Source organism: Chaetodon trifascialis, chromosome 11 (assembly GCF_039877785.1).
Source record: "Chaetodon trifascialis isolate fChaTrf1 chromosome 11, fChaTrf1.hap1, whole genome shotgun sequence".
NCBI lineage: Eukaryota > Metazoa > Chordata > Actinopteri > Chaetodontiformes > Chaetodontidae > Chaetodon > Chaetodon trifascialis.
Window position 1 is genome coordinate 4,959,138 of NC_092066.1, and position 20,487 is coordinate 4,979,624.

At 44.4% G+C, this 20,487-nt stretch overlaps 1 protein-coding gene across 2 annotated transcripts in view; it reads left to right on the forward strand.

Annotated features, from left to right (window-relative positions):
• The window catches only part of kirrel1b (kirre like nephrin family adhesion molecule 1b), a 67,017-nt gene extending 47,070 nt beyond the window's left edge, over nucleotides 1-19,947 (forward strand). Inside the window, exons 3-15 of one of the 2 annotated variants that reach the window (XM_070973761.1) lie at nucleotides 156-305; nucleotides 1,273-1,430; nucleotides 4,055-4,205; nucleotides 4,828-4,933; nucleotides 6,012-6,160; nucleotides 6,528-6,655; nucleotides 7,163-7,289; nucleotides 8,806-8,906; nucleotides 14,014-14,230; nucleotides 15,352-15,459; nucleotides 17,235-17,362; nucleotides 17,987-18,097; nucleotides 19,187-19,947. In XM_070973761.1, coding sequence (XP_070829862.1) covers nucleotides 156-305; nucleotides 1,273-1,430; nucleotides 4,055-4,205; nucleotides 4,828-4,933; nucleotides 6,012-6,160; nucleotides 6,528-6,655; nucleotides 7,163-7,289; nucleotides 8,806-8,906; nucleotides 14,014-14,230; nucleotides 15,352-15,459; nucleotides 17,235-17,362; nucleotides 17,987-18,097; nucleotides 19,187-19,816 — 2,264 coding nt within the window. In that variant the 3' untranslated portion in view covers nucleotides 19,817-19,947. The remainder of the gene's footprint in view (nucleotides 1-155; nucleotides 306-1,272; nucleotides 1,431-4,054; nucleotides 4,206-4,827; nucleotides 4,934-6,011; nucleotides 6,161-6,527; nucleotides 6,656-7,162; nucleotides 7,290-8,805; nucleotides 8,907-14,013; nucleotides 14,231-15,351; nucleotides 15,460-17,234; nucleotides 17,363-17,986; nucleotides 18,098-19,186) is intronic. The other variant, XM_070973762.1, reaches the window with a different exon arrangement.
• The last annotated feature ends 540 nt before the right edge of the window (nucleotides 19,948-20,487 follow it).

Below are 20,487 nucleotides of genomic sequence, written 5' to 3' on the forward strand. Positions count from 1 at the left end.
CAGAAGTTCATTTACCGAACTGACCTGTAAATAAACATGCATTACGACTTATAGTAGAGCTAGAACAGAAACTACAACACATGAATGAGAGTTTGCTGCTGGATGTCTCTCCGCCTGTTTATCTGCAAACCTGTTTATCTGTTTGTCCTCTGCAGCCTGGCCCAGGTACCGGGTGCTGCGGGCTCTGGACATCGGCCAGTACAACCTGGAGATCTCCAATGCTGAGCTGTCTGATGACTCTCTGTACGAGTGTCAGGCCACCGAGGCCGCCCTGCGCTCCAGGAGGGCCAAACTCAATGTGCTCAGTAAGCGACCTGGCTGCAGACACGTTTTTCTGATTTTCCTTCAACCTTGAGAAAAGGACCTTCTTTTGCTTTATTATCAAATCTAAAATGCCCCGTTGATACCTGTGTTTGTGTGAAGAGCAGGTTTCCTGACTTGAGGGAACGAGCTTCACACTCAGAAGCACCTTCGTGGATGAGCAGTGTGGTTAGAAGCACATCATCAGCTTGGAGTCACATTTCCAGAGCTGGTTCAACCTGAATCTTGCAGAAAATCTTTCTTTTTTATCTGTTTCCATCATCCTTCTCAGGAAGTCAACTTCCACAATCAACAAGTTTCCTTGGTGCGGGGAGCTAAAGTAAATTATTTGTTCGCAGCAGCACAAGCAGCCAAACAAAGAAATGTCATTTTATGGAGCTGCATATCTGACGAGCTACCTTTTAGCTTTGGCCATAAAATTTAGCGTTAGGTCGCTTTTGATTGTGAAATACTGATAGATAGGAAGAAGTGTGGAGAGTAACAAGACATTGGGAAGGAATTTAGAAATTGCAAAGTACCCAGTGGTTAAAGGTCAAGCAGTGATAACATTCTGAAGAAATGCTGGACAGCAGATTGTGATATCACAACAGTGTGGTGTAAACCTCCTGATTTCCCAAAGAGAGGGACAATTAATGTGGCATCTCACCGTTGTTTTGTCAAAGCCACGGGATGTATTTCCAAAATGGGAACTTTTAATGAGCACAGCCTTGTTTTACACATGAGGCAAATGCTTCTTGAGGACATTCAATGTGTTTTTAATGGCTTTCATCGACATCAGAGGCAGAAGAAAACACTTAGGTCGAAGGAATTCTCGCTCCTGTGTTGGAAAGATGCTGGATGGTATTAATGTGTGTGTCTGTGTGTGTGTGTGCATGTATAGATTTGTCTGTATGCATGAGTGCATGCTTGCATAAATGTTCAAGTGGATTTGTGTGTGTGTGTCTCCTCCAGTACCCCCCGAGGACCCGGTGGTTGATGGATCCCCGGAGCTCCTGCTGATGGCTGGGACGCCGTACAACCTGACCTGCTTGACCCGCGGGGCCAAGCCTGCAGCACACATCCAGTGGACCAAGGATGGAGTCGCTGTGGAGGGGGCCTACCACTCCACGGTGACTCACACACACCCATACACACACGCAGATGACTGCAAACACACCTGTGCAAGTCATGCAACATGAAGCGCACATTAAACCACAACCAGTTTATTACGCTAAAATGAGTTCTGCTTAATCTCACTCGCCTACTGTCGAGTGAGCTTTTAACACAATTTCCAATCTGCTCCTCGCTAACAGCCACTCTCAGTCTGTTTGTTGTTTGTTTGTGTGTTTTTTTGCTGTGAGCACTTTGAAGGGGAAATACAGTTTGTACACCTCAGGCCACACATCACCCCTGGAGTCCTGCATTAGGGAAATAAAGTATGCATTGCACATAGTATGGTCGACAGTCTGCACAAGACTATTTTGGCTCTTGGTTGACAAAATGATAACATCTCAGCATATTTATGAAGCGATGCTTTCAGTGTTAACTGATTAGAGATTTTGACCTGCTCACCAGTGGGAAGCCGCTTTTTCTACCTTGAAACGTGGTAGGAGAATTAAAGCATTTGGGATCCAATTAACAGTATTTATTTTCAATAGTGGTAATGAAAGCACACAAACATCACTGAAATGCATCTCTTTAGCATATCAAACTGAAATCAGTAGATATCAATGGCAACATCGCATCTTCTCGATCTGAGAAAGCCTTGGCTGCTCTGTTATTTGATGAAAGGCGCAACAGGCAAACAAAATGAAATTAAAACACAAAGTAGTGACATTGCTGAGTCGTTTTATCACGTCATGAAGAAAATAAACTGAATTTTGCTGAAACTTCCCCTGTTTGGCTAAAGAATGATGCCACAGTCAACACTGGAGACATCGGGTGGACGTACATGCTCACATTTAAGTGCTGCACTTTTTTAACCCCAGATAAGACAAACAACAGCATGACAGGAAGAGTGTCACACAGCTGCTCAGTATATATAATTCATTCATCATGTCAGTCTATTTTGGGGGGCTGCAATGTGTTGACTCAGTCAGCCACTGTTAAATATTTCTGTTGATTTTTGAAGGCTTTGAGTGTCAGGACAAACGGGAGAATCATAGTAACGGTGCATGAAGTTTGGAATGAAACTTAGTAATACCTCTACAGTTACTTGTACTTTATTTCGCTGCAGTTTTGATTAGGCCGCATGCAGTAGTTAAAGAGATGCACTTGTGGTTTTTCAGTAAACTTTGTGTTCACATGCCAAATGCAGACTTATTTAAATAGATGTTTTGACCTCAGCATTGTCAGATCAATCTTGACCTGATCCCATCGATCCAGTGTTTCTCAGTAGTATCTACATGCAGTACACTCCCTCTTGAATACACTTTATTACACCGCAGTCGACCAAGCTCGCACATAAGAGAGGAACATGTGGATGCAGACCACACACACCCTCGACATCAGCTGCTTTCCACACTTTATGGTCGTGACACAACATGAAACATGCAGAGATCCAAGACCTGTTTAATTAAACCACATGTGAGGCTGTCTCACACACACACACACACACACACACACACACACACACACACACACACACACACACACACACACACACACACACACACACACATAAGCAGGAACTACTCGGTGACAGTTATGATCGCAGTGATATATTTTGCATTCTTTTCTCCCGCATTCACACACTCTTCACACTCTCGTATACTCTCCTACACACATGAAATTACGCCTGCAAGCACGCGCGTGCACACACACGTAGACACACACTGGCGTATGCACACTCATGCTTTCACATGCACGTCGAGGCAGCAGCAAACACTGACTCACACACTCGAGCACAGATGTTTTTACATCTCTTGCAGCCGGTTTTATGCCCCCCACACATGCTCATACATATTACATGCTGCTCTTATGTTACCGTGTTACTGACCACGCATTTACACTGCAGTGACGGCTGTAAGAATCCCACCTCCAGACTGACTGGAAGAGACTGGATTTTAGGCTCTCATTGTGCGGGAAAAAAATTAGAACTTATGCAAATAAGGATTATCCTCATTACTGATTCATCTATCAAAGATATTCTGATTTATAAAGAAATCCTTTAATTGTAAAATGTGAAAAACTGTGAAGAATTCCCTCTGCAAAATCCCCAAAACCCAGGATGATGCTTTCAAATTGTCTCACCTCACCTTAACCAAAACCTAAATATATACACACATATATAAACATCCATTTCTAACTTCTTGTTTTAATGGGAAGAACATCCTGCAGGCAGATGTTTTCCAACAGTAAATGAAGTAGAAGAACTCAGCTTTCTATAAAACGTCTCCCTTACATTCTCATTTGCACTTTTCCAGTTTCCAACTTCTCTTTCTCCTGCATCATGCCTCAAAATGTTGTTTATTTTATTTCTATCTTCAGACTGCTGTTTCTATTTCCATTTTATTCTATTTCTTTATCTCTCTTGGCTCCATTAATAACCCTCCTATGTCTCCCTCCCTCTTATTTCTCCCTTGATGTTTCCCATTCCCTCCTTTTTTCGTCCTTTCTCGTCCTTCCCCATCAACCGTGCTCCTCCTCCTCTTCTTTGATCTGTCTCTGTCGGCTCTCCTCCCTAAATTCTACCCGCACCATCCTCTACCCACATCCCGCCTCTCCCCTCCCTCCTGTTTCTTTTGCCAAACAGGAAGTGCTACCAGACAGGAAGAGAGTGACGACCAGGAGCTACCTGCCAATCACACCAGCCGACACTGACAGCGGCCGCAACTTCACCTGCGTGGCCAGCAACCCGGCGGTGCCGATGGGCAAACGAGCCACCGTTACCCTCAACGTCCACCGTATGTTGCCTTTGTTCTGTGTCAGAGTGGAAATGTGCAAAGGGCTCAGGCGACCGGAGCCAAAATCACTCTATAATTTTGATCAGCTGCCCCGGCGCTCGTCAACTTGACATAAATATTTGCAAAAAACAACACATATGCTGTGTATATGAATTTACAGCCACTATTTTTTTTCCACCATTCACAAACTTGGGCTGGTTCCAGGTCTGATTTAGCTGTTTGCATTGATTTGGCGCAATCTTTAGGGCCAGTAATTTCCTCCCAAAGCAGTTCAGCACGTTGATTTTCTGCAACAGCTGGAAAACCGGAAACTTTTTGTGTTTAAAAGGATTTCATTCATGTCCCCGAAGAAATAAGGAATGATTGCTCACAAGTAAAGTTTGAATTTTCAATCAAGAAGATTGATGTGTTTTTCCAGCCCAGTGTAGTCAGTAATTACTGTGAGAATAACTGCAGTAACAGTAGATGCAGTACCAGCGCTGTGTTAGTGCAGAAGGCTGCAGAGAAATGGGCTTTTGGAACGCCAGCTTTATTGTGAAATTTATAGTTTGGGTGACTTATTTTTGTGGGAAATCGATGCTCATGCTGCTCGTACATTGAATATGTACCCTTCCCTGTGCAGATCCTCCTATGGTGACCTTGTCCATCGAGCCTCGTTCTGTCCTGGAGGGCGAGAGAGTCACCTTCACCTGCCAAGCCACTGCCAACCCTCCCATCATGGGCTACAGGTCTGAAAGAGACTTTTTCCTGGATTCTACCTGAATGGACTTTAGTATCGAAAAATCAAACATGTTCCTGCTCATTTTGACAGCACTGTTGCAACTTTACATCCAGTTCAGGATGCACTGGGCTGTTCAATGGTGTTTAGTGTTTCTTTTGATACCTGCAGTCTAACATCAGCAGCCAGACTGCAATTCTATTTAATGCCAATAGATTTTCTTTCATCTCTTCCAGTCTGCTTGTAACCACCATCTGGAGCTGATCCTGAACTGTAATTTCTGCTTGCAGAACAGAATCGGTGAAAGTATCGAACATTCGTACAATTAAACAGTGACTTTTATCTTAAGCGACAGCACCGAAGCACTGAAATTGCAAAATGCTGTACTTTCACACGGTGGTTTTAATCTGAGGTTTAAGACTCCACCAGAGGGTCCCGGAGTGGGAGCACTGCCAGGCCACTTAGGCACTCAGCCTATTGAGTGTATATTAGAGTGTCATCTAATGGCAGATGTACAATATGGTTATATGATTTTGAGCTATATATCTGGCAAGGCACAGTATGGATAACAGAAATATAGAGAAATTTATTTCTTGAACTTGCAGTCATTCCAGCAGGTTTTGACATCAAGGCTGTTTAAAGGCTCACTGTGTCAGATTTATGGGGATCTATTGGCAGAAATGAAATATGACAGTCAGTTATGTTTTCATCAGTGTATAATCACCTGAAAGGAAGAATAATTGTGTTTTTGTTACCTTACAATGAGCTGGGTCCTCTTCCACGGAGTCCGCCATGTCTCTACAGCAGCCCAGAAAGGACAAATCAAACACTGGCCTTCCATGTCTTTTATGTTTTTCAGTTGGTTGGTTGCAACTTTACCAATAGATGCCTCTAAATCCTTTAATTTAATAGCATTAATTGATGATATAAAAACACTCATTATCTAATAGTGGAAATCTAAAAGTTGGATCACCACCAAAACATTATAAAAACCCATCATGCTCATGAGACTTCCCGCTGACAAAGAGACATAACAGTGATTTGCAGGGCTTGATATCTTGTTAAATGGGGATTTGCTTCTCCATCAGGTGGGCAAAAGGTGGCGTGCTGCTGGAGGGGGCCAGAGAGAGCGTGTTTGTCACCACAGCCGATCACTCCTTCTTCACCGAGCCGGTGTCCTGTCAGGTTTTCAACGCCGTGGGAAGCACCAACGTCAGCATCCTGGTGGACGTGCACTGTGAGTAGAGTGCAAACACTCCTGAGCTGAGTGGGACGCTGATGGTGTGTGTGCGTTCCAGTGGTTATATTTGTCAGTATTTGTTTGAAGAGCCACACTGCATTCATTTTGTTGCAACACTGTATTCATGTATTGTGCAGAATAAACTTGCTGTAGATGGTTACTGTATAATCTGTTCTCACTTCAGTCCAATTCAATTCATCAAGCCTTATAGAATTTGTTGTCAAAGGCTGGAGATAAACAGAGTTAAGTGAATAAGAGTGGATCAGTAAGGACTCACAGAACCCATCGGCGCCCCATCTTATATATTTTTAGTTATTGTCATAGTTATCATTCTTGGTTTGGACGCCCTCTTACTCTCCTCCAGTTGGCCCAATACTGATAGTGGAGCCCAGGCCAGTTACGGTCGATGTGGACTCTGACGTCACTCTGAACTGCAAGTGGTCTGGCAACCCCCCTCTCACCCTCACCTGGACCAAGAAGGGCTCCAACATGGTGAGAACAAACCCTCTGCTGACCTCTGACCTTGAAGCCTGTATTTCATACTCATGAAGCTTCTACATCACTCAAATGTCATATTTTCAGATTTATACGGGAAGAAAGAGAAAGTGCTTGGAATTACAGCCAAATCCTGCCGAAAACCCCAATCCCAACCTATATTAATGTCTAAGACCCAGACTTCATAAATGTTTGCTCAGTTTTAAATCAGACGATTAGAAGTAAAACTCCGTCTTCATATCTTAAATCTTTAATTCATGCCTAACAAGTTAAGAAAAGCTCCAGGAAAAACTAATGGAGCCTGCTGAGTAAATCAACATGTTTTATGAATTAAATATATCTCCCTCCATCCCTCCTTCTTTTTAACATCTCTCCCTGTCTGTCTCCACTCTCCACCTCTTAAATATACTCTGCTGCTGTTTATGCATACTTATGCTTGTGTGTGTGTGTGTGTGTGTGTGTGTGTGTGTGTGTGTGTGTGTGTGTGTGTGTGTGTGTGTCCAGGTGCTCAGCAACAACAACCAGCTGTATCTGAAGTCGGTGAGCCAGGCCGATGCAGGCCAGTATGTCTGCAAGGCCATCGTGCCCCGGATTGGGGTGGGAGAGACCGAGGTCACGCTCACCGTCAACGGTCAGTCGCTCCGCTCTCAATAACAGCGCTGATATTCGCAGAAATTATAAAAACGTCTCGATCTTCCTTCACAGCAAAGCCCTGCCTCTGCGTCAGACACGGGAGATGACTTTCAAAATGATGCGTTTGTTCCGTCACGACTGCACGGGCCTCGCGTTTATGTCGACGCAGGCTGATTCACTCCAGCTCAAAACTGACCCAAAACCCAACAGCTAATTCTTCTTAAACAGGCCCAAAGCCAATATTTCACTGTCAGAACTCCCTCCCTGAGACACCAGTAATTACTAAACACAGTGATTCCCAACCATTTCTGTCTGACGTACCCCCGCAGCCCCTCACAGACTAACAGAGTACCCCTTCATGGAAAGCACCTGCCATGTTGCAAATGTGTTTATTTGAATTGATTTTAGACTGTATATCATTACTGTTCATTACCTAAATGTGTTTATTGATTTTGGTCAACTTTGCATTAAATAAATACATTTCAACCATTTACCCTGACTTTTAATCAAAATGCAATTTCTATTTTCTCAAATTAATTAAGCCACTTAAAACGTGGGAGCTGCAGAAGTACACCTTAGGGTGCAAAAATACGCCTGGTTGGGAATGACGGACTTAATAAATTAGAAGTGATTCACCACTGAAAGCTTGGTGGGATAGTTTGTGCTCATGCTCTGTTTACTGGACAATATGTCAGTGCAGTTCTTTCAAAGAGGAGTATACTGCTGTGCACTCATTGTGCAACATGAGCGGCTACTGCAATGACTGGTTTCCAGTGGAAATGCCTGTTCTGATAAAGCAACAGATGAGTGTTTCTTCAGTTTCCTCATGGTGTCTCTGCTGCCGCCACAGCCTGAAGTTTAGTCAGATTTTTGAGGAGGTGAACATCAGCTGTGTCGCAGCATAAGGCTCCAAAGCATGAATCCACCTTCACGGTCAGCTTTGCAAGCTGGTTTGCAATTGGTCAAGAGACAAAGTTGAACTCCATTCAAAGCACCACGTGAAATTTGAAGTTATCTCATGAAGGTTGGTGTGGCCAGGTCCTGTTCTGTCAAGTCAAGTCGAATTGTATTTAAATAGCCCAAAATCACAACGCATTAGCCTCAGGGGGCTTCACAATCTGTACAGTGCACGACCGCCTCTGTCCTTAGACCCTTTTTCGAGCTTTTTAATAATGAATGACTTATCATGAAGATGACGTCTCCATTCTTGATCCGACCTACAAACCTCTGAATGGCTCGGTTCTTTTTCAAGCTGGGAAACAGACATCAGTGAGCACAACACTTTGAATTGCTGGAGAAATCATGAATGTGGGCACCGACTGAGACGTCTGGATCACACTATCACATCCTCAAGTGCAGAGCGAAATGTTAGTCTTCTCACTAACGGTCCCTGGTTACTTACTCGAAGGGTTAATGTCGTAGTGACCTGTTGATTTGTTGTTAAGTTCACTGCTTGTTTATCTCTCAAACCTTATGATCTGCAGCAGTAATCCTCTTATGTCTCCGTTCCTCAGGCCCCCCAATCATCTCCAGTGATCCAGTCCAGTACGCTGTCAGAGGGGAGAGAGGAGAGATCAAGTGTTACATCGCGAGCACCCCCCCACCTGATAAGATTGTAAGTCCACCTTTGGAAGTTGTAATCTGCTGCAGGGGTGCTCGACCTTTTCGTCTGCCTCAGACAGAACCCTGAGCGCAGCACCTCCTCGTCCGGCCCTGAAAGCGAAATGACTTTCACTCCCGCCTCCTCGGCGTGTGCTACTACCTAAACGCTTGGTAGAAGTGGCATTGTTCTCCAACTGTGTCACGAGTACGTGAGAACGATCTGTTCCTCGTCTGTGCTGGAAGGTGTGACTCATCAGAAACAGCTGCTGTAGTGCTCGGTTGAAATGAAAGAGGAGGCACGCTGTACAGCAGATAAGCTACAAGAAATCATGAAAAAAGGAGAGCACGGCTCCTCGGGTTACCACGTCTATGAAAAGTACAGTTTGATGTTTGGAAAGTCTAGCATGAGTACATTATTATTATCTCTTTAATTTGGAAGCATTGAAAAGGAAAAGGTAATCGAATGGTGGAAATCCCAGATGGAGCTAATCACTAAAATCTAGCTGTTCTGTGACTGAGGGATTATCTGTCCATTGAATCCCTGTTTGCCAACAGACTACAAACAGAACTTAACCATCCAGCGCCCTTTATCGTTTTAATGATACGGCTTTTATTCATTCTGCTCAGACAAGACACAACTCAAGTCTTATAAGACTGTGGTTCAGTTCCCTCACTTGTTGATTTGTTGATATGTAGCACTGGTCGCTACTCGTCGCTGTCCATTGTGACTTTTCTGCCGCCTTGCTAACCAGTTTTCCCGCGCTCTCAATCACAGCACATGGAGTTCATGTGTTACAGCTGAGCTACCCCCTGAGGTACAAGCACCCCTGGCTGAGAATCTCTATTGTAAAACATGCCGACTTTCCCAGTCACATTATTCACTTCCTGCCCTCGAGACAATCTTCTAAGTGCTTTCCGAAGGCAGCTGGACTCGCTTGAGGAGCAGTTGCCTTCGGGAAGCATTTAGAAGCACCGTGACCTGGATGAATGAGAATCTTCACAGACGCCTGGAGACAATCACATTTCTGTCCTTCAGAGCCGGGCCAGAGCAGCGCTTCCCACCCGTTTGACTTGTGATCCTTTGCAACAAGGGGTCTACTACAAAGGGTCTGTCTACATGTCAGTGGGTTGTGATTAGCTCAGCCAAAGACTCACTCTCACATTGATTTATCTGACTAATCAGAAACACCAAAAGAGGGAAAATTAGAAAAAATGAAACCATTTTGTGCAGCAGAAGTATGTTTTTTTCTGCGTTACTATCCTGTTAATCCTGCTGTGATTCCTCTGATGTATCTTTTGACCCCCTTGGTGGCTCACAGAGGTTAGAGAGATTTCTATCAAGCTTCATTTGAGGCATCAACGGTGCGTCTCATCTCTGAGGTGTGACTGTGCAGATTTATGAAATACTTTAGACTGAAGCCCCTCTCACACATGCAGTCTGTCCCTGAAATGTTCAGGAACGTTTCCTGCATGGGGTCGAGTGCGAATGGGAGCAGGGATCCATATTCAGGGACATCTGTAGCACCGATTACCCACGTCATGAAAGCAGTAACACTGCAGGGTCAAGCACATAAAGGGTTACATCCGTCTGACAAAAGATGCTTTCATGAACTGGTCAGACCACTGCTGATGATTTATTTGTGTCCCTATTTATATCTACTTCTGTCCAGCTCAGCATCCGGCGCTCTTTCAATGCTCCTTTAATGCTCCTTTAATGCTCCTTTTAATGCATCAGATGTGTGTTTCTTATTCAAGTAGATCACAAAAAAGCATTACTTGTCTCGCAAACTTGTTGAATATTAAGAGCCCCGCACAAAAATAGCTTCCCGCCTGCCGTGTTCCCGAAAATAATAACAGACATCTCCCGCCGCATACATTTACATGCTGCCTTGCCAAGTCTTCGTCTTCCTCTGTTGACTTTTGGGGCGTTTGGCATCCGTAAGTGTTGCATTCCCGCCATCTGCTGGACTGCTCCTTGCCCCGTCCACTCCAGCGTTGCGCGCCATGTGTGAAAAGGCACAAGATGGAAATGTTCCTGGATGTAGCTGCTGTTCCTGAACGTGTGAAAAGTGAAAATGACTTGCAGCGCCTGAAAGGTTATCCCAGTAATTTACCAGAAACTATGTGTGAAAGAGGCTCCATTTTCACCAGGAAGGAAGAGAAAGATCTCATAAAATTCTACATATGGTGGCTTCAGGATCACTTACAGTAACAGTTATGTTGTTATGGTCAGCAGGAAAAGGTCAGTGCAGCATCTGCACCCTCTTGATTTTAGTACGATTTGGACCGACCAGCCAAAACTGTTCCAACTCAGCGATCCCTTTCAAAGTGCAAACCATCTTTCCTTTATAGCAAAGCATTCACACAGATTGCCTCACCTGCAGACTGTAATGGAATATCCTCCTGAATGTGCCGTAACCGCACGACTGTACGCAGCTTTTTCCTTTGAAGTCACTGAGTGCAACACTTGATCAAACTACAGTTTAATATAAAGTGTCTGCAAATTATATAAGTTGCAAAGTGAGTGATGCGGTAGGCGATATGAAGCTTTAAAAAGAGGGGAAATACCAGAACGCTCACAAATCACAAAAAGGAGCTGGGAAATGGGAATAAATCAAGTGACAGCGTTTGAGTTTGAAGGCTAGAATGAGTGAGAGAGAGCGTGAGGGCACGACAGATTGAAATAAGAGGGAGAGAGATGGAGGGAGAGTAGAATTCTGTACCTTTCAGCGTCAATTATCCAATTGTGCAGTGCCGACATGACAGAAATCAGAGCTTTTAGGAAGCTTCAGCCCCCCTGCCGCACTGGCAGGGAGCTCAGAGCGTATAATGTGATACGACATTATAGTCTCGGCTTAATGCAGAGACACAAGGACTTATAAAATATGGAGTGTGATGCCGTGTGTGTGTGTGTGTGTGTGTGTGTGTGTGTGTGTGTGTGTGTGTGTGTGTGTGTGTGTGTGTGTGTGCGGTGGTGCAACAGAATTATTGTGAGAAAAAGCAATGAAGACAGAAAGTGAGGGATTTTGAGAGGCAGACCGGAGACAGAAAAGACGCATTATTTCAGATTGTCAGAGGAAAAAGAAAAAAAAAGAAAAAAGAAAGCGGAAGATTTGGGTCTTTTTTAAAAATTTCTCCTTGATCCACTCCTGATCACATTCTCCTTTTTCAAACCAGGTTAAAAGGTACATTAGCCCAACATATGGCTCTATGTATATTTGATATCACCATGCTCCATATTTAATACCCTCAAATTTCTACTTCAGCGGATTTTAAGTAGAAAAACCTGCTTTGGTTTTTATCGCTCGCGTACACTTGCTGCTCTGTGTGTGTGTGTTTGTGTCTGTATATGTGTGTGTTCCCAGCCTGAAAAGTTGCTGCACAAATTCTAATTAGACATGTGCTGCGCCAGGAACAAAAAAATAGTTACCAAGGTGCGAGAATATAATTTGTTTTGCTTAAAATATATTTCCTGCTCAGACTCGCTTAACCTCTCTGCACACCGGCCCATCTGTTTGCTGAATGTTTACTTGTGATTATGTGTGTGAGTGTGGTTAATACCACATAAGATAAGATTAAGTGAAATTAGCATTATTGATCCCCGAGGGGAAATTGCAGCAGTAAAGATTGGAGTTTAGATAAAACTCAGACAAATAAAACATATTGGAAAATGGCGTCTCCATCTGATACAGAGCTCCTGTGGCCTTGAAGGACTTTTCCTGCTGTGTTCAGTGGGAACAGATTTATGCTTTTACAGGCGTTTCAGTCTACAGATGTACCAAGCTTTGATCTTACCTTAATCCTAAATTGATGTACTTCTGCTTTACCGTTTTAATTCAGCCTTTTTATAAGTGGCAGATCACACAGAGTGAGACTGAGAGCATTGTGCCTCGTAGCAGTTGAGGAGGGGTGCAGACCCCCTGTTACCAAATGACCAACATGCATCTCCTTTTGTTAAGCTGCCGGAGCAGAGAGAGTGCAGGGGCAGAGGGGGTGTTTAGGTGAATGTGTTAGTCTAGTCTGCCTGACTCATTGATCCTTTATCTGACTCAGGTTTGTGCAACTTAGAATCTATGGCCTCGACCGTGGCTGTGAAATATCAGTCCTCTCGCCGCGCTGTGTATTGATAAATCCATGGCGCTGTCCGTGGTGCTGAAGTAGCAGACGGATTTGCAATTGTGCCTTTTTCCTTCGGTCCTGCCCTTCTGTCAGTTTTGTCTTGGATCTATAATACTCTCTAAACTATACTATACTATAAATATTCAATTCTATACTATACTACAGCCTACGTGGTCAATAGAGTAGTGTCCCCTTCATGATCAGTGTGACAAGCAGCAATGTGTAGTCGCAGAGGAGCGAGAGGATCGTCGAGACGCACTGCTGCCTATAGTATTCCTATAAGATTCCTATAATACTTCCATGATCATTTTATTGGGATTTCTGCTGAACAAGCAGGAACAAACCACCTCTGGACCAAAACATACAGATATATTTAGATTTCACACAGGGTCAGTACTAAGCACACTGACCGCCTGTAACCATCGATAACACATATGTGTGCATAAATTAATGTTAGAATAACAAGAAAATATTGTGTACCACTTTTTAAACAACACACAAACATGCATACATAAACAATAGAAAGGCTGTAGCTGCTAAAAAGCAGCAAGAAGGTCGCCGGTTCGATCCCCGGCTAGGTGTGAGTGTGTGTGTTGCCCTGCGATCGACTGGCGACCGGTCCAGGGTATACCCCGCCTCTTGCCCGTTGACAGCTGGGATAGGCTTCAGCCCCCCCGCAACCCCGAAAGGGATAGGCGGTATAGAAAATGAATTAATGAATGAATGAATAACTTGGTTAACATGAGATACTCGAGATCCAGGCTGTGTTTGGTAATCAGGTGACTTTTCAAACCCCTGTACGAGGATCTGTGGCCCAAATGGTTCACGTATCTAAATACATACAGTATGCAACACATCACCTCGGCATTGGTGCGTAGTTCCGTCCTCCTTTCCTGAACCAGCGTGTCAGCCATCGCGGCGAGGCTCGAGTCAGCAGCTCCTCAGATAATACCTGCTGTTAACTCAGGGAAAAGTTAAGCCTTCTGAACTGCGTGTTTCAGGTTTGGGCGTGGAAGGAGAACGTGTGGGAGAAGGAGAAGGGAACCCTGATGGAGAGGTACACCGTGGAGCAGAGTCGACCTCCATCCCAGGGCGGGGCCGTCCTCTCCACCCTCACCATCAACAACGTCATGGAGTCGGACTTCCACTCGCCTTACAACTGCACCGCCTGGAACTCCTTTGGACCCGGCACCATGATCATCACCCTGGAGGAGACAGGTGTGGAAAAACAGAGAGTGTGGGAGCGCGACATAGTCATCATGTCATAGATACGCAGTTAGTGAGTGCATTTTGTGGTGTTTATCATCATGATGGAGCAGATCACGTGTTTACAGCACATTAGTCTGTGAGGTTTGTCACCACTAGAGGTGCTATTGAGCAACACTTTGATAAGTGGGTCCATCTACTGTTTGCATCCCGTGTTCTATATATGGATTTATTATGGGAACTGGACTTAACCACTTGATACTTAGCTTTCTGAATAGTTACACCTGTGTATTTGGTGGACGTAAAACCCTTAAAGGTAGCGCCGTGTTAGTAAAGGCAAAAAAGAAAGAATGCATGGTTTAATACACTAAACAAATATTCTAAAAGATAGGAAACAAATTTTAACTATAACACCTGAAAGTACCTCCGTGAGCACACGGGTGATGCAACGCACAGCTTTCTGCTGCAATAGAGGAAAACTTCTATATGAACCAGCTCAGTGAAAACCTCTAAACAACGCAGGCAATGCAACATATTTAAAAAAGTTTTATAAGGAAGGAGATTTATTTGTCACTTTCGTGAGGCGGTAGGGATGCATGCAATGTTTTATTGACAGTGTTAAAATTCCACACAGTGTCCTTAATTTCCCCGTGAAAGATGCTCTTCTCTCTCCCACAAACTGAAGTGCCTTTGAGCAACACGATCGCACAGTGGCCTCAGCTGGAGGACAGACAATGGAGTGCATTCTGGATGGTTACGCATTTTATTTTGAGAACTTGGTACGTCACATTACATTGAGAAAATGATTTCTTCATGCTCTGTCAGTCTTATCTGGCTCTTATTCTTTCAGCTGTCAGATTTCACAAGCTTCAGAAAATCTACAAAAACATCTCTGAGGGAGAGAGAGAGAGAGAGAGAGCGAGCTTGGATTTGTCCTCACATGTGCACTAACAGCGGTTTTATCCCTTCTCTGACTTGCATGCCTTATCAACATAACCAGCCCTCGGAGATCCAATATTAAGCTACTGTAGGACACAACAGGATTTGTGCTTAAACGACAGCGTATCCACGCAGGTTTCTGTAGCGGCTGTCCCTCAAGCCCGACCCCTTTTTTCTGCCTGTGTTTGTTTCAGATATTGTTCCAGTGGGAATTATCGCCGGTGGTACGGTGGGCTCCTCCATTCTGCTGCTCATGTTTCTACTTGCGCTCGCCTTCTTCCTCTACCGCCAACGCAAAGGCAGTGAGTGCGCCCAGTGGTTCTCTCGTGTGTGTGTGTGTGTGTGTGTGCGTGTGTGTGTGTGTGTGTGCGTGCTTTCAGTAGCGCGCACACGCATACTGTATATGTCTGTCAGTCTTTCTTTGATGCACTCTCCCTATCTGTCATTCTGCCTCTACACATTTGAAGGGGGGAACATATGCCAGCCATATAGCATTTTATTCAAATGAGATTAATGAATATTCATATAATATGGCAAACGGCCTTAAAACGCCTACTGTGTGTTTCCCTTTTCATTCTACTGACATGGAATTGTACGATCATTTCTTAAATAAATGGTATTTATATACCGCTCACACACTGCACAGAATGCATAAATAACAGAGAAGAAAACAGGAGCATTTAAAGGTGAAAAGTATTTCAATTATGAATTCCTATATGTTATTTCTACAGCCTGCGGCAATCCAATTAGCTTTTCTGAACACAAACCACACTTCTGCAAACCAGCGAGCGAAGAACATGTGGTGTCTTCAAGTTGTTTAATTTTGAGCTGCTCCATAGCAAAGAATCGGGAAAGACAATGAAGGTGACTGGCAGAGTCCCCAGAGGGATTTTCTGGGGATACGAGTGTATTTTCTGGTTCAGAGCTGATAACACCACTACAGAAAAGATATAGTTTGGAAATAGAAACTCAAACAAACATCGTTGTGGCTCCAGATAAGCTGTCTCTCATTTGTTGTGCGATGCAGCTTAAGACTTCACAGATCTAAATCTTTACTTTTAAGCTTTCTGGGTTTGGGAGAGAGTTGCTCTGTGCTCTGTGCTCCCATGTTTCACAAGGCAAAAGAGTCTCCGATCCCACCTAACTAACCTTTTTAATGAAATGACATGAAATATGTTTAATCTCTGCCCGCGCAAATTTAAACTTGTGCCGCTGCAGCCTTCATGTCAATGTGACAGCACACAATTCAGATGTTAGAAGTGTTTCAGAAACCTAACAAGATTGCTGTTGTGATTTTTATATAAAAGTGACTCCTGCATTTAATCAAATATGTGCAGGAGTCAATTATTACTGTCTGAAAGGGGCTTAAAATGCTGCGGATTCATGTTTTTGTGCAGAATATTGTCTCTTCAAGATATCTATTAAGAGAAAAACAGCTAGAATGAATGTTTGCTGAGCCTTTTCTTCGCCTTCGGAAGCTAAGAAGATGCCACTTTTCCTGGCATTTGAGGAAAAAATGGCCTTATGCAGCATTAAAGCCCCTATATGTAGATTTTTCTGATTGCATAAGATTTTGTTTGCAGAAAAATGAGACAGTCCTACAGTGTCTTTTTGAACTCCTACAAGGAGCCACCAGTCAGAAATGTAGAGATCCTACACGTACAGAAGGGGCTGTAAAGTTAAATGTGTGGATTAAAAACAATAATCATCCTCAGTCCTAAAATGCTCTGGCAGAAAGATCTGCTTCAAAATGTTCATCTACACATTCAGCTCCTCCTGAGAAGCTTCTCCTCCAAAGCAACGTGCAGTTTCCTGACACCTCGTTTCTTCATGGCAAATACTGAAGTCCTCAAAATTCAAATCTGCCTTTTGAGGCTGCCCGCCTGCCAAACTGCTGAACACGCCAATATCATCCGAGAGCAAAATAATAGAAACGAGGCAAATAATGGATGAGGCAGACAAAAACAGCATTAAGATTTGTTATTTTGGTTGTTTTTCTAACTAGACTGTTTAATAAATCAATCATTTATCTTGACGTTGACCCAGAATGTGACCGGAGGTTGTGTTTTTCTTCCAGGTCGTCGGGGTGTCACCCTCGGTAAACCAGACATCAAGGTAGAGACGGTCAACAAAGAGACGCACAGCCTGGAGGAGGAGGCGGCCGACGTCTCCACAGCAACCCGGATGGTCAAGGCCATGTACTCCGTGAGTAGACACCCATCTGAGTCACCGGGGGCCGTGGAGAGGAGGCGTATGGGTCAATGGCCTTAAATGTGCAGATACACCGACACAAAGGGCAACATGGCAGCAGAGGCAGACACGCACGCATATTCGCACTGGAAAGTATGCACACACAGGAAAACAGGCACGCATGCACAAGGCCTGCCTGCAGATACACACATTTGAATGCATCAAAAATATGCACACACACTCGACCCAAAATCAAGAAAACGCCTGCCTGCACTGTGCAAACACACCGATGAAAAAAAGGATAATGCACACGCAAACAAGCATGCAAATACACAAAAACACACACAATCACACGCATTGCAGATAAAACTGACTACAAATGAAGACACACACTCTCCTTCCTTTTAGAAAAGCGTTCAACCCTGGAAGTCCTGGAGAATCTAACCGACGGGGCTCCCTGAAGCGGTTTTAAAGCTCGGTCCAGAACCTTTTTTCCAGCATCTAACCGTTTCTCGTCTTCCACTCTCTTGGGATGAAAAACCTGAAACTCTGTTTTCCTCTCCCCTCCCTCTCTTCCTTCTCCTTTCCTTTCTCACCCTCCCTCTTTCCGTGTGTGTGTTTCGTTGTTTGATGGTTTAGTTTCTGCCCTCTGTTTCCCTCTCTCCCTCCACTCAGCCGTTCAAAGACGACATGGACCTGAAGCAGGACATCAGGAGCGAGAGCGACACCCGGGAGGAGTACGAGCTCAAGGTGAGATGGCCGCTCGCTGCCGCCGACATGTGTGTTTCTGCAGCATCTTGAACATTATATCTTGCATGGCGCACAGACATATCATATGTCACATCCATCATTAAGTGCCAATTACCAGTCCTTACTGTTTCCTCAGGCTCGGCATTCACGCTGGAGTTTAAAGTTTGGTTTTCATAACAGCACCACTTCATAACCCGTGACGCTCATGTTCCCAAAGCCAGATGTGATAACGCATCATTTGCAGCATTGCACTAAATCAGAGCATGATCAGTTTCTTCAAGTAGGCGTGGAGCTCAAATCTCCTCATATCCTTAGCGAACTCTTTAACAAACTCACCAAACTAAAGGAGTTTCTTCCAGAATTAGCTGGTGTCCAGGTGAGCTTCCTGTCACCTTGCATTGAAAACCATGTTTATCCCGGTCAGTGAAGTTGTATCATTATGTCTCGTGCTCATACACGTACTGTGCGCTGCATCGCTCACACACCATCACATTTTTTGGACATAGCATGAAGAACGGCGTGTCACCAGCTGCACCGACCACCAACCACATCAGCCCGCGATGTGACTGACAAGATACAGTTCAGACTATATGACAAAATGACAAATGCTAAGAGTCCCCTGATGACATCAAATTCAGCTGGCAGAGTCAGTGTTTACTTTAGATTCTTACTTGATTTAACATGAAATCTCTTTTATGTCTTATTATATATGTATATATTTTTATTTCAAATGTTTAATTTGCCTTTATGGTTAGATTTGTTGTTTTTTTATGTTTTATTATGGATTCAATTCAATTCAATTCAATTCAATTTTTCAATTTTATTTGTATAGCGCCAAATCACAACAGAAGTTGTCTCAGGACACTTTCCATATAGAGCTGGTACAGACCAAGCTCTTTTATCTACAAAGAAACAGTCGATCTCACCATTATAAACTAATATACACCCAAACGACAAAGATCTGCCTTTGTCTGCTTCTTATCAAGCTAACTGAAGCACGGAAGTGTTCGTGTTTTAACCCAGTTTTGCTGCTTCTTATATATCGTGCGGTTCACCTGAAAGACTAATATTCTCCCCCTCTGATCACAGGATCCAACCAATGGCTACTACAACGTCCGAGCCACCACCCATGATGAGGCGCGCCCGCAGTCCCGTGCCGTTCACTACCAGGGAGAGTTTCGCTCCCCGAACCCAAACAGCGGACCGGCCGGCGCCACGTCCAGCGGACCCTCGGCTGGTGCCAGCGGTGCCGTTCCCCCTAGCACAGTGCCAGGCTCAAGGGCAGGCTGCTACGACCCCCGCCCCCCTTCCAGGATGTCCCACGCCACCTACGCCCAGTTCAACACCTTCTCCAGGGCGGCGCAGAGCCAGCAACCACCTCCCAATCCAGCTCTTCAATCGCCTGGAGATTACCCCGGAGACTGCGGCCTGATGGACAGCACAACCCAGCTGGCTTATGACAACTACGGATACCCCTCCCAGTATCCCAGCTACCGCATGGGCTTTGCTCCACCCATCGAGGAAGGGCCAGCCTATGAGATGTATCCAACAGGACAAGGGACCGGGCCGGGGCCGGGACCAGGGCCGGGGCCAGGGCCGGGCCAGCAGAGTCCTGAAACAGGGCTGGGACAGTACGGGAGCTCGACCCGCTTCTCGTACTCGTCTCCGCCCTCTGACTATTCCCAAAGACACACACAGCGGATGCAGACTCATGTTTGAGAAACGCACACACACTCTTTGACTTGCTTTTTGCAGCAGCAGTACTTATTACACATAAAACAAAAACATACATAAACCTAAAAAAAAAAAAAAAAAATCATAAGCAAATCGTTTTTTTGTTCCCATAGCATCCAGTGCATGGAATTTGGTTCACTTTCTGAACCAATGAAACACTCCAACAAGGCACAGTAGTTAGCAGCATCGCGTATAATACAGTTAGCAGCAATACACACAACACATGCAAAGCGACATTCACACTCATTTGCGCAGACCCTCTGTTGCGTGCTCCCACAAAAGCAACAGCGAGAGCTACAATCAAGAGAAAAGAGGCAACAAGAGAAGAAGAGCACTTTGAAGACCAGAAGAAGAAGACGAGGAGCGGCAGGAGCTGAAGGAGAAGAAGCTTTCTCTTCCTGCGACCCTCGTCTTGCTCTTGAATCATCTCCCTGCATCACAGTTTCCTCCCACCCCATCTCTGTAAATACGTGCAAATGGAGATTTGGGTCATTTTAAAGATATTTCCTTGTACAAACCTATACAGTGTGATGCAGTACAGTGACCTACAGCAAACCTCCCTGTAATCGACACTTTGCATTTTCTGACTCTCACATCTTGCAAAAAAAACACACACATACACACAGATTTTTAAAGACTTATTTGTTTCGATGTAT